General features: G+C 40.9%; 1 protein-coding gene across 25 annotated transcripts in view; it reads right to left on the bottom strand.

Moving 5' to 3' along the window:
- Npas3 (neuronal PAS domain protein 3) overlaps positions 1-16742 on the bottom strand; it is an 824148-nt gene that overhangs the window by 121315 nt on the left and 686091 nt on the right. For all 25 annotated transcript variants that reach the window (XM_006515941.3, XM_030246748.1, XM_006515942.3 and 22 more), the window contains one exon: positions 3522-3696. In XM_006515941.3, coding sequence (XP_006516004.1) covers positions 3522-3696 — 175 coding nt within the window. The remainder of the gene's footprint in view (positions 1-3521; positions 3697-16742) is intronic.

The following is a 16742-nucleotide window of genomic DNA, read 5'->3' as shown; positions in this document are numbered from 1 at the left end:
CCATCCAAGCAGCATGCACCAAGGGGCTGGACTCCCGTGTTGTCAGAGCTTGCCGGAGAAAAGAAATGACTGCCTGATGGATAGTGAAGAACAGTCTCCATCAGGATATTCTGACCTACCTCCGCCAAAAAGGCACTCTGGAATATCAGGGCTTTTAAAAGCCAGGGTACCCATTTATTTTTCTAATGCTTGACTTAAGATTTCCCCAAAAGAAATAATATATTTACTAAACTATCTGTAAATGTGTACACATATAAAATATTTACTTAGGCTTGCTGTCAAGCTAACAGATTCCTGCTCACCCCTCACCCCCCAATCCCCATCCGCACACCATTATCTTGAGACAGATTCAAGACAAGACAATCAGAGGGCTGGCAGCTCAGGGAAACAGAATTCCTATCATGGCACAGTGTCACCGCCTTGAAATAGCTTTAGTCACTTATTTCCTTTTATTATAATGCCAAGTGTTATTTAGATTTTAGTCATTTAGTAATGCTACACTGCACACATCGGGGTGTCTGCAAAATTCCGTACCCACTGGCCCTTTCATTTCCATAATAACCAGATATCGTATCCTTTTCCCAACCAAATTTCACCAGTACGTAGAAAGGAATCTGCGTTTTATCAGAGTTTAGAAGATTACCAGGCAGTGAACAAGAGTCTTCAATAATGTTCCCTCATGTTATTAAGAATTAGGAAATCTTGTTAAAATTTTTCAGCTTCTGAGAAACATAAGCAGCTTTGGGATGTAGTACCTGACATGCACTTTTAAAGTAATTCTCTTGGGGCAACCATCTATATTAGTGAAGATAGTTCATTCCAGGTGGTACCCTGTGCTGGTTTTTTTTTTTTTTTTTCAGTATTTGAGCAGCCAACCCAATTGTGTTTTCAAGCCCAAAAGGAAAATAAGCAAATTCAGTAGAAGTGTAGGGCTAAGGTGGACGGGCATGCCCTCATGCTGGGAGTCACACACACCCTGCAGAAGGAGAGCCCTTTCCTATGGGAGCAAAGCTGACAGGTACTGGCTCTTGAGTGGTGGGGAACGTAGACTTTCATGTGTGCTAGTGAGAATGGCTACAATAAGGGCAAATCAGTGCCTGTCAACCAGTTGCTGATCTAAATGCTAGAGTAGGTCTGGAGGAAAGAAGTACGGAGACAGTCGCAGGAGTGAGTCCCTTTTAGAAGGCTATCTGTGTCCTCCTGTTGTATAGAAGGAAAAGCAGGCTAGAACAGAGTGCATTGGGTTTATCCAAGTTCTTTCCTTAGGATATTTATCTGGGTTTGTTATGTGCCCTGGAAGAACCAGTTGGGATATGATTTAGCCATAGGTTGCATTAACAAAAGCTCAGTTATCTAAACTGAAAAGGCGACAGTTCTCGGAAATGATCACAGAACACCTAAGGGCTGTCTTCAGTTCTTAGAAGTGTGTAGGTTGTTAGAAGGTCATCAACAAACAACCCAGTCAAGGTAGGATGATGTGGCTGACGAAGTTCTCAGGAATATACCAGTGGATGGATAGTGGCTGTGGACATGTTCTAACTCGGTAGCAGAAAGAAGGAAGGGCTCCATCTCTCTTACATGACACGATTGAGTGTCATACATACAAGAGGCTGTAGGACAAGATCTGAAACACTGTGGGGGGAGGGGTTGCAGTAAAGGAGACTTGGGCTTCAAAGTCGGAACTGCTCAGCATCAGATACGGACAGCTTGCCCAGCTCACTGGCTTCATTTTAGGATCTCTTCCCAGGGGCAATGACAAAGGGCACACATTGGTATTTATGCTGCCAATGCTGGAATTCTTTTTGAATGACTGACAAGATCCTGAGGTCAACTTTGTGACTCATGGAAGCAGAATCCATTTTTTTTCCCAAGACCTTCCATTAGACAACAGCTTTTCATTTTAAATTCCTTTATATGGAGCCACAAGGAACCCAGGCTCTTGTATCTGTCTTTAGAACCAATGAACAGAAAGCCCCTCACATATGCTGCTTCTCATGTACACACAGCTAGGAATGTTCTAACAATGAAAAACCAGTGTCAATTATCTAGCTGACATATTCATTCAGTAAAGCCAGTGAGCTGTGGTATAAAGAATATATGGCTTCTCCCAGAAAGTTATTTTCAATTTAAAGGGTAAAGAATGGTCTTAAATGAACACTATGAGTAATGGACACGCCCAGGGGTCTCTTAACTTCCATGGGAAAACACAGATTTGGTTCTATATGGAATTAAAATATTTCACAAGAGGCAATATTTTTTTCTTTTTTTTTTCCTCTATGATCAGTTCTAGGCAGGACAAATTATTTTCTTGAAGTATGTAGTTATTTTAAAATTAATCATAAAGCAGGGTTTTCATTTTCCTGTCTAATATGATGCTTTTGTGTTGCAAATTCTGTTTTAAAACTACAGATCAAGTAGCTTTAAATGCAGGCATCTTTGAAGAGTGCAAAATAACTTCTCAAGTAAGCAAATAAAACTTTGCACTTGAAATCAGGCCTTGATTCATTAAAAATCTTAAACTTCTCATGAGAAAAATTAACATTTAAACCACTGCTGCTTGGCCAAGCACTCCACCACACAAGAATATGAAATATCTCCTTTAAAAAAGTACAAAAAGGACAAAACCACAAATGTGGAACTTCAATTAATTTAAAGCCCCAATCAGCAAAGAATAAATCCTTCGCAGATCTAATTACCAGCGCTCTCGGAAGACCCGGGCCGACCAGCCAATCTTCCCCGTGTTTGAACAGCTTGATGAACTAGGGGACTGATGGATATCAAGTCATTTTGTTTAATTTATAAATGGATTTTCCCCTAATACTTAAATTATCATCAGTACAACACAATGAAAATGGGAACATTCTGAATGCAAAGTCTATAAGAATCCTGGAAGGAATCCCAATGAGGAATGTCACCTCTGCTCATTCCTCTATACAATTGATCTAATTAAAGACCGAGGGCGGAAAGGCGGTTGAAAATGTAGCCATTTCTGTTTTCTTTTTAGCCTTAATTTATCTGTTCACATCTTTCAAGTACCTTCTGATGCTTTAAAAGGGAAAGGAAAGAAAAAGAAAAGAAGAGAAAAAAAAAGAGAGAAAACAAGATCTCTGCAAATCCCTAATACTTTTAATTCTCTACAAGCTAATATTCAAGATGCCTCTGCCAGAGGGTACATTTTGCTGAATAATAAATAAATGTGTAAGAAGAAAAGGGGGGAGAGGCTGTTCTAAGCCAGCAGATCTCCTTCTAGTAATTTGAAAGAGAAACCAGAGGAGATCGTACCTTCCAGATGTATTGTTCAACTGAAATGAGATCTCTGGATTACACTTATTAAAATGTCTCCTTATTTTCAAATCTCTTCCTTATTTAATTACTGCATGGGGCTGAAAGCTGCATGGAATTGTTAAATACCCTTAGCCCTATTTATAGTCTCTCCACACGGGCACCTTGAGCACACTCATTCAGCGATGGCCCTGCCCACCAGTCACCAACTGCAAACATATTGGGTTTGCAATTCCCACCTGGCTCAGGGGTCTCTGACTGAGAAGAGGAAGATGCTGAACTGGCCGCGTCCTCTGTGGTGCCCTGCGAGAGGAGACCCCGCCCAGGCGGGAGCTTCATGCCCAGCTGCTCTGCCATCTCCACGTGGTCCCCAGGGTGGACATAGTCAAAGACGCTGCTACCTGTCAGCTCCACCTGGAGAGGGAGAGAAGTGGAGAGAGAGGTGTCATGGGCTTTTCCATGTTCCACGCAGTAACACAGTGACACAGATTCTGAGAAGAGAAGGATGACACGGGCCCCAAAAGCAATTTTGGCTCCAAGTCTCTATCATCAGATACTTCAGGATTCTTGGAAGAGAGAGAATGTTGTTTTTCCACTTGTATTTATTTAGCAATTGTTTAGCCCAGTTTCCCCCTCTCATACAGTGTTGTTTGCATAGAGCCAAAACGTTCTGTGAAATGTGGACAAGTCTGCCTTGCGTTCAGCTGTTTTATCCACGCATCATCAAATACTTGTATGTTTGGTGTCAACTGGATGATTGACTGAGTCCTACAGTTTTCATGCTGAGAAGAAGTTTGTGCTTTATATAAAAACCGCTACAGAAACAGCCAGAGATAGCAGGCAAGTCTTTCTTTTAAATACACAGATTTCTAAGATTTTTTAAAATACATATCCTTTTATTTCTATGTAAGCTTAAATGTACGAAGTGCCTCTTACAAATATATGCAAAGGCATAATGTTTTCATTAAATATCACTCATTAGCTCTGTAATCATATGGAGAATTTTCAATGCAAAAGAGGTCAGCTGGGGTCTGAAGCAGCCATTTTTTTTTCTGCTGGTATCAGCTTGTTTTGCCTTCAGTCTAATAAAATACGTGGTAGAAAGCTCCTTGAGGGCTTTAAAAAGTATTTTATTTTGTCTTTGACCGATGCTGTCTCCAAGAACAGAGGGTGAATATGAAGAATCAGAAGAAGAGGATGACTGTCTCAGTGCTGTCAAACATGGCCTCTGTGAACGGGTCACCTCCTTCAGGTGGGGGAGAAGGTGTTTGCAAGGACCAGCCTTCCTCTCAAACTCTCAGAATGCTCAGACTTTTATCTCTTCCTGAGGCCAGCCTTAATGCTCCTGACAGTTTGTCCTCACACTGTGGGTACTACAGCAGGAGTAGGCATGTCACCAGCAGGGCAAGAAAAAGCTCTGTCTGGGTCACTAATGGGTTCCCCTGTCCTTTGCAGTGTGATAGGCTCAGGCCAGCTATGGTGAGCCATGGAAGTTTCCAGAGCATCCTGTTTCTTGGGGTATAATCACCTAACTCGCTTCCTACCTCTTTGCTGTGTAATAGGCAGCATCTTTCCAAACTCTACCAAATGTCTCCTGCCAGGAAGGAAGGGAGGGCAAACTGTCACAGAGAGTGGGATGCTCAGATCAATCACGACCATCAGCACTTCCAGTCTGGGGAAGATGATCACGTCTACCTGCAGACAGCATTTGATTAAAATCTTAACAGGCTATACGTCTTCAACATCTATCAATTAGCAGAGGCAGAACCAGGAAAGGAGAAGGCAAAATTCAGTTTGGGTAATAGCTCTTCCCGAAAAAGGCTCGCCCAACTTTTACCGAAAATGAGGTACTTTCTGCAGATATTAAATTACACTCTCTTACTTTATTCTGCTTCTGACTATATCATATTACAATACCTATTTCTTCCACGTGGTACTGTGACAGAGAGCACATTGGGATTCACAGTGATCGGCTTCTACCCTCTGGGAGGGGGGATTACATGGGAATAATCCCTTTAATGTGTGCCTTGCCTCTAAGCACTTCACACAGTAATAAATGGGTAAACTGACTTTGTGCAATTAAGAAATTAAATGAAACTAATAAAATGTGTGTTTTAATATTTCTTGATGGTTATTTTGTTTGGGGATTAGTGGCTATGTGGAAGTCACTCACTGCACATGGAGTCCAATCAAAGCACTTCACTCTTCTGAGATCCTAGTGTGTTACTGTAATATTTCTGTGACCTTCAGATACATACCACCGACTGGGACAAGATTAAAACCCTAGGGAAATAGTTTTAGGGTTTTGGTTATTGACTGTTCATGAAAACCAGCCCTACAGAGCAGTAGCCAAGGTCTTTACAATTTGCTTTTCCTGGAGGTATAGATCCTTCCTTCCCAGGAAGCTGGTTTATGTAGAGCAAGGTTAAGTCACAGCATGCCCAATGGTATATAGCAGCAAGGATCCTCTACTTCAGTGCACACATGGAGTCCTGCACTGAAAACCCAGTATTGGGGCTGGAGAGATGACTAAGCAGTTAGAAGCACAGACTGCTCTTGGAGGGGGCTTTGGACACACATACACACACACACACACACACATACACACACACACACACACACACACACACACACACATAAACACATACACACACAGTCTGTCTATCTATCTATCTATCTATCTATCTATCTATCTAATAAAAATAAAATGAAACCTCAATTGATGGAGAAGTTGATAGTGGTGAGTTGACACTGCCATAGTCTTCATGTATCTATCTATGTGGTTGAGCTTACAAGTATGGTGTGTGGTACAGGCTACTTGGATATGGCTGAGCCCATAGGCTGAGTGGGCAGTATAGTCTACTTGGAGTCATAACCTGAATTTGAGATCAGAAGCTTCTCCTGGGAAGCTGTGTGGCCTTGGACAATTCCTGTAACGTCTTTGGACTCCAGTCTACTGTTGCAAACTGGCAGCTAGGTGCTACGGGGAACAATAGGGACACCTTGCACAGTGCATTCTATTTGCAGTGCTACTTCTTGGTAAAGATGCAGGGCTACAGCCTTTAGATCAAAGAGAAGACAAGTTATGACTTCCTTGCCCCACAGCTCTATCTTGAAAATCCAGTGAGGCCATGCAGGCGGATCATCACTCTGTGAGAAAAACAAAACTCTCTGGATGCCTACCCTTGGGTTGGCAAGATGGCTTAGTGGGTGGAGACACTTGCTGCCAAGCATAGCAATCTTCAGATTTACCTAGAAGTCTTATGGTAGAAGAAAAGAACTGACCTCTCTGCAAGTTGTTGTCTGGCCTTTGAGTGTATGACATGGAATGGGACACAGACAGATGGCATGGCACAGAGACACAGATGCATGCACACATACACAGAGAGGAAATGCAGTACATTAAAATGACCACTTTTGTGACTGTTTGGTGGATAAGAACAGATGAGCATAGAAGCAGATATTGCTACATAGTTTGGGTTTGTGTTATCACATTGGGACATCATTTCAACCAGCAGGGGCTACAATGATGGTGATGTCTTGTGAGACCTAACTATAAATTCTAAAATAATACTATCGTTCCCTATTCGCTCTGTGGATGTACTTCCCCCACCTGACCCAAGAGCTTATTGTGTAGCTTTTGACTATTCTGTAACTCCCAGATGTCAATCAAGATATCCTAGAAATTGTGGTGACCTTCTATCTGCCACCACTTCCAAAGTGCTAAGATTTGCATGTGCGCATGCCTATGTCCATATTCTTTGCTTTGTTTTATCTCATAAAATATTACAAACTGCTATGCTCACCCCCATGTCAAAGAAAAAGAATCTAAAATAGTGGAAAGGGCTAGTTGTTGAGATAGAATTGGGCTGGGTCTGTTCCAGTGGCTCTCACTTCTCAAGCAGCATTTGTAGCCCAATAGGCTGAGCGAGGGACTCTGAACGCTTCTGTCATCCTCTCTTATGTAGAGAAGACCACACTGAGTTCTCAGGAAGTAGGCTAAGTGCAGGTGACCTGCCAGACTCTTGGGACTCAGGATTTTTTTCTAGTTGGACTCTTAGACCTAAGGAAAATGCAGAAGGAGGCTGTCTACTCCCAAACAGACATGGGGGTAGTCGGTAGCCAGCTTAACATTCACCTCCAGTCTTCCAGAGTGTTACCTGTTCCAGTCATCACACCTTACACTTGCCTGACAATTCCAGTGGTCTCAGGACTGCCTCCAGGGCACTGCTGTTTAGAACAGGAAAAAGACTTAAGAACTACCTACTATGGCCTCCAACTTTAACTGGCAAAACCGTAGTTCTCAGAAGTTGAAATGCTGTTTCAAGTTTATCCAGATCCTTAGGGCTAGAAGGAGACTAAGTCCAACTGGTAAACTCAGTCTGCAACTTTCTGAACCTGAACGTTAATTTTTTTCTTATGAAGACTGGTCTGGCAGACAGGTTAAATCTGTGTTTATTGCCACCAAATTTGATGTTGTAAAGCAGACTACAGAAATGAAGACTTTGGTTTGTTGCCCAATGGGTAGACACTACTTCCTGTTAGTTTTGAGCAGAAAAAGTAAAACTGCAATCCATTACCAGTGGGCTACTGTTAACCCCCTCATTGCTAATTTTTCTAAAATGCTCACCCACTGGACCTGTTTTATCTTGTTCATCGGTTACAGACTCTTGTTGCATAAAATGTGCAGAGAGTTAGACCTAAAACAAGATCATTTGATTCATGATTAACTAAATCAAGCTTAAATTGGTTTTCTTTCTCCTAAGTGTTATTACTGGCATTATGGCTATAGTGTATTAGTCTGTAAAATGTGTTACAATATAGCACAATAATGTGTTCATTCCTAGTAAACCCTTGCTAGGTACCTGAACAGCCAGACCTTCTTTCTGTAGACCCAGCTGTATTTGACTGAGGATAGAATTAGACAAGCACTGAGAAAGTGCGGCTTTGAGGAATTCTTTTAAGAGCCCAGTGGTCATCTTCTTCTACCCATTTTTGTTTCCAGTTTAAGGCAAAACAGTTAGATGGCTAAATTCCAAACTTCACACTCCATGTCCTCATCTGAATTAAAACACACTTTACAAAAACTATTAAGATCCTTTCAAATCACAAAGAGTAGAATCTGTGAGTAATTCCATCCAGTATGACTTGTTGGTTGTATCCCTAGCCCTTCATTAGGATCTTCATCATGGAAAATGGTAGCTTTCCACCCTTAGAGGGATACTCTCATTGGCTCAAATGACATTTAGGTCAAATTTAAGAACCTCTTCATTCCATAGTAAGTTCAATCACCATATTTGGTAGTTACATTTGTCCAACTCAGGAAACAGACCCAGAGGTCTTTGAATGGTTTTCTGTGCTCAAGAAGGAGACAGAGGCAGGCAATGGTTGTTTCTACCTTTGACCACAAGGACTAACTTTACCCCCATAGAGTGACTCAGTTTTGTTACCCTGGTTGTTTTGTTATTGTTTTTTGAGACCAAAGTTTTCTAGTTCAGACTGGTGCTGAACTCACAATCCTCCTGCCTCAGTCTATGCCTCAGTCAATCCTCCTGCCACTATGCCTCAGTAGTGTTCATAGTACAGGCTCATGTTACCATGCCTGGGGTGAATAATGCCAAAAAACTAATAGGTTTCTTGCATGGCTTAGAGTATTCAACAACAACAGCAGCAGCAACAACGACAGCAACAAGAACAAACAACAAGCAATAACAACAAACAACAGCAGCAGCAACAACAACAAACAATAACAGTGATGACCAAAACAATAAATAACCACCACAACAATAAACAACAGCAGCAGCAGCAGTAACAATAACAACATCACCACCAACAACTAACAACAACCACAACAGCAACAACAATCAACTGAAAAAGTATTGGCGGCAGCAGATAGAGGATGGGCAACATGTATCTAAATCTGGATATCTCATTTTGTTCAGACTCTTTCTGCCTAGATATACCCACTCAAAGCTTCAGGATAAACCACAGCCCACAGTCTAACTAAACTATACAGCTTTCCCTCAAATGAATCTTCGTGATTTATTAGCTTGCATGTAACTTCCACTCTGGACAGAGTTGATTTTGTAACTGAAGTTTTGTAGAAAATTGTATACATATTATACAATGCTTTGAGTTGACTTTGCCATGTAGGGTCATGTGCCCTGCTGATAGCTAAGATGAAGGACTAATTTGTCTTTTCGAACATCAAGCAAGTATGTCAATAGCCATGGCTTGATCCCCTGGGGTGAGCAATATGCTTTTTAACTATAGCAGTGTCCTGACAGGGCTCCTGGTGAGTCCAAGGCCCCTTTGACTGAGAAGGTTTGGTTCACGCAAGGGACCATCAGTGAACGTATATCACCCACATTGTGAACCCATGAGAGGATTTCTTTAAGCCCATATTTCAGGCATTGAAATGACTTTCATCTTAGAAATAATACAGGGTTGATTTTTTTTATATATATATAAAAAGAAAGAAATTTTTTTCAAGGCTTATGATTTAAGGTAGAATGCCACAACTCTTTTGGAAGACACTTACAGATTTTTCTTGAGGGCCTTGCAAAGTGATAACTAGTGGTACTCTCAACTGGGTCCTTCTCCAGCCCGGCTCACTCTTCAGGGGATGCTAACAGTGTCCAAAAAATCACTCCTGAGAGAGAAAGGTGGCTTGGGAGCTGTGTCCTAGGTTAGGCTATCAGATCTACCAAGAGACTTTGACATCCTGGTTAGAAAATCCTGACCCAGGATAAGGTAGAAATTCTCTCACCCTAGCAGGTTAGGATTTATTTGCAGGGTTTTTTTTTGGGGGGGGGGTCACATTTATGTTATTGAAGGATAATAAAGTGATAAGGGAATAAAATATAATAAGATATGATAGCTTGATTAGCATAGGTTTTCTTTGGATTTACTGGTATCTTAATGCCATCTTCATAACTTCCTACATATTGCAGAACTCTACTGAATATTTATGAGCTGTTTTGACAGAAAGTTGATGTTCTTTACTGCTCTGTCTCATTCTATGTATTTGCTGACTTATCTGAAGAAAAAAAACGCATAAAAGCCTTAGGTCCGTTACAGAAATGTGTGTATAAATTAGTAGAACAAGAAGAAAGGAAGGTTCTGTATCAGAACAGTGAGGTGGAATGAAAACCTTTCAGTGTCATCAAATAAGAAAATGAACCCACTCTGTTCAGAGAGACGTTGCCAGAGTTTTCGCTCAGAAGAGAGTGCGCTGAAAGATACCACAGCCTGTGTTTATTTTATCTTCAGAAATAAACATTTCCATTCCTGTGGGAACTGGTGAGGCCAAGTACATTTTATTTTTGTTTTTATTCACTTTCCTATAACCCCTGGAGTACCTGACTAGAGACTGCAATAGCAGCTTGCAGAACCTTACTGTACAACCCACTCTGGACCCTAAGAAGGGCAGGAGAATGCCAGGATGCCTCCTCACCCTCAAAGTGAACAAGGGCCCACAAGATGACTGGCACAAATTGGCACAGACTGGCAAGGACTGGCATAGTGGCTCTGGACAGTGGTATCTACACCTCTGTGACTCTCATTCCCAATGAGTAAACTGATCATAATTGGCATGGATTGCTAAGTTTTCAGAAAAGCTTCAAGGGGGATTCTGCACAGTCAAGATTCCAACAGAGAATGCTAAAATCTTTACAGAAACAGTCTCTGGAAAAATAGCAGCAGGCTCTTTGAGATTGCTCCACTTCCACCCAGTAAGTGATGTGCACCATTACAAGTCCTGGTCATCACAGCACTGATGTCACCGCACGTGTTGGAAGCAGTGGTTTTAGGATGGTTTGGAATGTCATTGTCTTTCCCTTTCAGTGAGAGGCACCAGCTGAAAGAAGAGAGTTGAGTTCCTTCATGTCCAGTGGACCCTCCGTCAGAGGAATGAGCCCAGAGATTTGTGAATGTGACCAAATCAGGAGTGTTTAAAGCCTGTTTTACATGGTTTCCAGAGTTCTGAAGTTTTAACTCATCTGCAGGGCAAGAAAGGCCAACTTTTCAGTATTTATCACAGCACTGGGAGGGGAAAGGGTACCAGGGAGGTTACCCCACAGAGAAAATGGAAATGTTGCCAAGAAAGGAACACTAGCTGCAAGGTAGCTGAAGTCAATCCCTCTTTTTTGAAGATTGGATGGATAGTAAGATGTCACTTTGAAAGCATCTTTATTACCTTGGAAGTAAGGAGACCAATCAACATAAAATACTTGATATTGGCATAGTTAATCCATTATCCTCAAATTTTACATGCTTCACTATTTGCTATTTAAATCAGAATTCACTTGGCAAAGCCAGACTTTACTATCTGTACATCCTGAGTTTTGTTTAACCATTTTTTTTTTATTCTCACAGCTACTTTTTGTCCCCTCCCCCCCTTTTTGGCCATGTGACCAACAGTGAAAAAAATAAAAAAACCAAAACAAACAAATAAGACAAAACCCAACAATAACAACAACAGCAACAGCAACAACAACAAAACAATAAGACTGAAATTTAACAGCCCTTTCAGTTCAGAGAGCGGTAATTGGATTAGAGAAACTATAATAGTTCTGGGCTTGGGTTTCCTATATATTTTAAGAGTTTAGACAGAGCGGTTTTTATTTTATTCCAGTCACAGTAAAACAGTGTGGCTTATATGACTGAAACCTTGGCTATGGTTAATGCACACAGATAATCATCACATAAACCATAATAAATAATAAAACACACACAATTTAATTAATCATTCTTGAGTTTTTAAAGGGACATTCTGTGAAGGATCTCCAATGGCATTCCTCACTAAGAGCTCAGGCAGGATGTTTAAGGGACACAGAAGAAAAAGAGAGGAGAAAGGGGAAAAATGAGACCAATAGAACACAAGCAATAACAGGAATCTCACCAGAAAAGCTGAGCAGAGTAACTTTATGCTTACATGTAGAGAAAGCAATCCATAAGAAGGCTCCTGCTTGCCTGATGCTTTGGCTCCTGCTCGCCTGATGCCCTGCTCGCCTGATGCCCTCGCTTGCCTGATGCCTTGCTCACCTGATGCCTTGCTCGCCTGATGCCAGACTGGACCAATATGCACAAGTCACAGGCTCTCTGTTTAAAATAACCAAATGCTCATACTTTCTTCCCATTCCTGTTTGAACTTTCTAAAACTTCTATTTCAAGAAGATGCCAGGCAGATATTAAGTATTTTAGTCACAGAAGAAAGAGAATGGTCAGGTCACATCAAGAGGCTTCAGTGTTGATCCACACACATGAACAAGGAGGAATAAAGTCCCCAAATCTGTGGACAGCTACTGACCTGCCTACAGCCTTCTCTGATAGTGTATGTAGGCAAGTCCTGGGAAGCTCCCGGGTGACTCGTGGGAACTGTGGCCCAGGTACCTCATTTCTATGACTGTATTTTGGCAGTTGTAACTCTTTGTGACTATGGAAGCTCTTTTCTCTGAAGGGAGACAGTACTCAGAGCGTCTCTAGGGGCTGTTGCAAAGGAATAAGCCAAAGGCACACATGTTTAAGAACAGGCTGTGAATTAGTCTTGTTACAGCTGGAGGCATAAATGGAAGTGGTACGTGAGGAACACTGGTCAGGAGAAATGATCTATCCCATTTGTGGAGGGTAGTGTGTATTCTTCAGGTACCTGGGATGGCAGTGTGGTGTGTCCTCAAAAGGACACCATGTCCTTTTGAGAACTCAATGTTCTGTCTGACTAGAAAACTATGCCAGTTACACATGATTAGTCTGGCATTTTATCTAGGGGTTTAATCTCATAGTCACTTATGGTATTTATTCTTGAATTTTTTTTATAAGAGCTACATTGCCTAATACAGTTATCTGCACACTTACAATACATCTGCTTCTGAACTATAATGAACTGGTAAGTATAAAATTAGCACCAGGTCTTAAAGATTTAGAACAAGGCAAACAAAAACAAAAGAAAAGCAAAAGGGCAGGGGTACTGAATATCACATCATTAAAACTAATTTGCTTTTTAAAAAGTGGCTACTTGGACATTTTTAAATTATGAGTGAGGTTTGCAATGCTTCTGTTAGACAGCACTATCTTGAACATAAATTCCTGAACTAAAATATGAAGTACTAGAGTACCATCAAAATGACAGGGAAGACGGAGGAGACGTAAGAGAATAAAACAATAGAAGCAGAGAGATGCTGTCCAAATAAAAGAACTGAACGTCTAGATTTAATCAGCCAGTCAACTCTTATTGATCACTTCCTTATGGAGGGATAGGCATGAAAATTAAGTATCTGACCCCCAAGGAGTTAATGGTGCACTGTGATGAGGTAAGACAGACACATGCCGAGTAAAGGGGTGTGAGAAGAGCATGGGTCAGTGTAGTGTGTGGCTAGTGTGTGATATGAACATTTTAAGTCAATGCTACTTAAATCTCTCTAGATCCCTCTAGGATTTTCCAAAGGTGGGGCTATGGGACCCTGGATATTCTAGCTCTATGGATCTGGGGTAGAGTCTAACATTCTTCATTTTAAGAAACTTCTGGGTGATACGGATACCATTTTTTCCCATAATCCACAGTTCTATGGATGTATCCCAAGGTGGCTGAGACCCAAAAGCATCGAGGTCAACAATGTTCCTGCGCTGCACAGAAGGCATAGTTGTCTGAGATGACAAGGCTGAGAGCAATCAAGAGCGGAAGCTGGCTGTGAGGTTCTTACAAAGGCCTGGGTGGTGTACTCCACTACTGGGAGAAGCAGAGGATGCTGGGAAAGCATTAGGAGGGCTTCAATAAACCCCGGATGCTTGATCTTGGCTCCAAGGAGAAGGGATGTACGATATAGTTTATTACCTTTTCCCTCTTTAAAAATGTTGAATAGTGTTGTGTAATCCTTTATAGGAATATTACATTTTTTTTCTTCTCAAATCCACACCTCAATGACAACTGCCCTATTGTAGAATGAGAAACACTAGCTCAAGGCCTGAGCTATATAATAGATGGGTTTATAATAGAGCTGAGTTTATAATAGATGGGTTTCTGCTCATTGGTGAGCTTAAAATCCATGGTGCACTTTTGCCACGTTTTAATTTAGTTTCCTTCATTCCCAGAGAGAATTCGGTGGGCTTGGTGTCATTTTGCCTGGCCTTGAGTCTACCCACAATGGTACAACTCAACCTTTGCTGCTTTGACAAGCATAAAACTTCAAGAGTCCCAACTGATGGCCTCAGGTTTCTGTGATCTAGTGATGAACACACAGCCCAGTAACTGAAAACTTCTTTCAGGCTTTGTTGCAGATCGTGAAGCAACAGTCAGTGACCAGGGATCTTGGATGCATAAGCCACACCTGGGCATGCCAGGAATCAACAAGATCAATCACCCAATACTATGTTGCTTTACAGATTTCAATTTAATTTATGAATTCTTTTTGACAAATTTTATATACAGTCATCAAAACCTTCGAGTTTTACCATACCCTATTAGCTCTGCTTTAAAATCCAACAGAGGAGCAGAGAACTTCATTGGCTGAGAAGGGTTGGGGGTGGGTGTGAAGGGAAGGGTAAAAACTTATCAAAAGTAAAATTGGATTAAGAGTCAATCAAAACCCAACTGTGAATTTATCATTTCAATGAATTTCAATGAATGGTTTAAAATCTGTTTGAAATCTATTTGAAAATGAATATGTAATAATATAGACATATCTCCTTTTCAAAGCCAGTATTGTCAGATGTATTCTAGGCATTATAATTCATGAACAGAGTAGAGGACTATTTGAAAAGTATTAAAATGAGCTGACTTTTCAATACAAGTGTCTTCACAATAAGTTTTTTTTTCTATTCTGGGCAATTCAGAAATGTAGACAATTGTGGTAGAAAAATAATATGTATTGTAATATTCATTGTACAGTAGTAGTGTAGTAAGTGGCAATTCTGGACATTACAAGAGACACAAGGATTATTTTCTGTGATTGCACAGAGAGTACTTGGATTTCTTGTGAAGCTTTTGCATTGGAAATGAGATTCATCAGTCTGAACGGGGCAGGGTTAGAGCCCTTAGCAACATGCTTATTTTGTAGAAGGTCACTCAATAATAACTTCCTCTGCCCTCCAAGCTTATTAAGACTGACTGGCATATATTAATGAAAACACCTGATTCTCCAACCATAAAACCCAGACAAAGACTTTATTTTAATATTAAGGAAGGAACCCTTAATTAGCAGGGTTTCAAAAATGTCAGCTTCTTCTATTAGCTGTTCTGGTCCATCAAAGCCATAATCCCCTACTGTCAAATTTCATCACATGATAGACAGTTTGCCTGGCTGCCTTGCTTCCCCCTTTACTGATCATACTGACCGAGCTTTTGCTTTTTAAAAATTTTTTTATTTTGCCATCACATTTAACAACTCACTGTGCACTTGCCTGTTATACTCTTGATTTTACTCTTTGCTTTCAGAGTCTTACATGGCAGTTAAAAAGGGTGGGGTGGGGGAGACATTTCAGAAACACAAGTATTACATGTGAATACATTCTTAGCCGTATAATTAAGGGCTCTTGGAAGACCTGGGCTTGCATATATTGATTGCCTTCAAGAGTATGTAAATGTGCTGCCCTGAAAATACAGACAAATAAAACAGCCTCACAGATGATTTCTGTTTTTTTCGGTTTGTTTGTTTGTTTGTTTTTCATTTTTAATGTGTCAAAAGAGAATGGGGAGAATTCTGGGGAAGAACTGAGAATCTTTTAAGATAAACATTCATCACTCTTGACCATTAGCATACTCGCCTACTGCAAGGGAATCAGTGCACACGTGGCTTTGCATTGTCCTTCACCAGATAAAATGAGTACATCTAGCAGGACAGAACAAATATCCAGCTCTCAAAGTATTTGTGGCTTTAATCTGATTCAAAACATTGACTGTTGATTAAACGCTTTTTTGCAAATGGAAAAGTTCACGCTGTCCATTCTGAGAGGAATACAAAAACAGAAGACAAAACCAAGACAAAGATAAATCAAGGGTTCACAAGCACTGTTTATAGACACACCAACACAGCTTGCTCTTTATCTACAAATGAACATGGAGGCCTCAGTGGTAATGGATACAGTGTTTAGAAGCTGGAGCATGAACCGATGGAGGTAGCTTGGAGCTGGTACACTTAGCTGCCAGAAACCCATTCTTAAGGAGAATTCAGGGTCTCAGCAGAGAACAGCATGACTTCTTAGCTTACCCATTCCTCACTGAGGAACAGGCAAACTAGCGTGTATTCTAGTTTATTACTTCTGTTGGTTGTTCTTCTTAATACCAGACGTCTAGTCCTTCCTTTTTTTGCTTTAGTGGTACATGTAGCATATGTATTGGAGCATCCCAAGGCCCTTTTAGGTGACATGTACTAAGACTCTTTGAAAGTGCTACCTCCTACAGCTCGTATGTGTTTTACATATCTGACCTATTTCTTCCAAGTAGAAAACCAATTCTTCTTCAAGTT

Source organism: Mus musculus, chromosome 12 (assembly GCF_000001635.26).
Source record: "Mus musculus strain C57BL/6J chromosome 12, GRCm38.p6 C57BL/6J".
NCBI lineage: Eukaryota > Metazoa > Chordata > Mammalia > Rodentia > Muridae > Mus > Mus musculus.
Note: the sequence above shows the minus strand (reverse complement) of the source record. Positions and strands in the feature narration are given on the sequence as shown.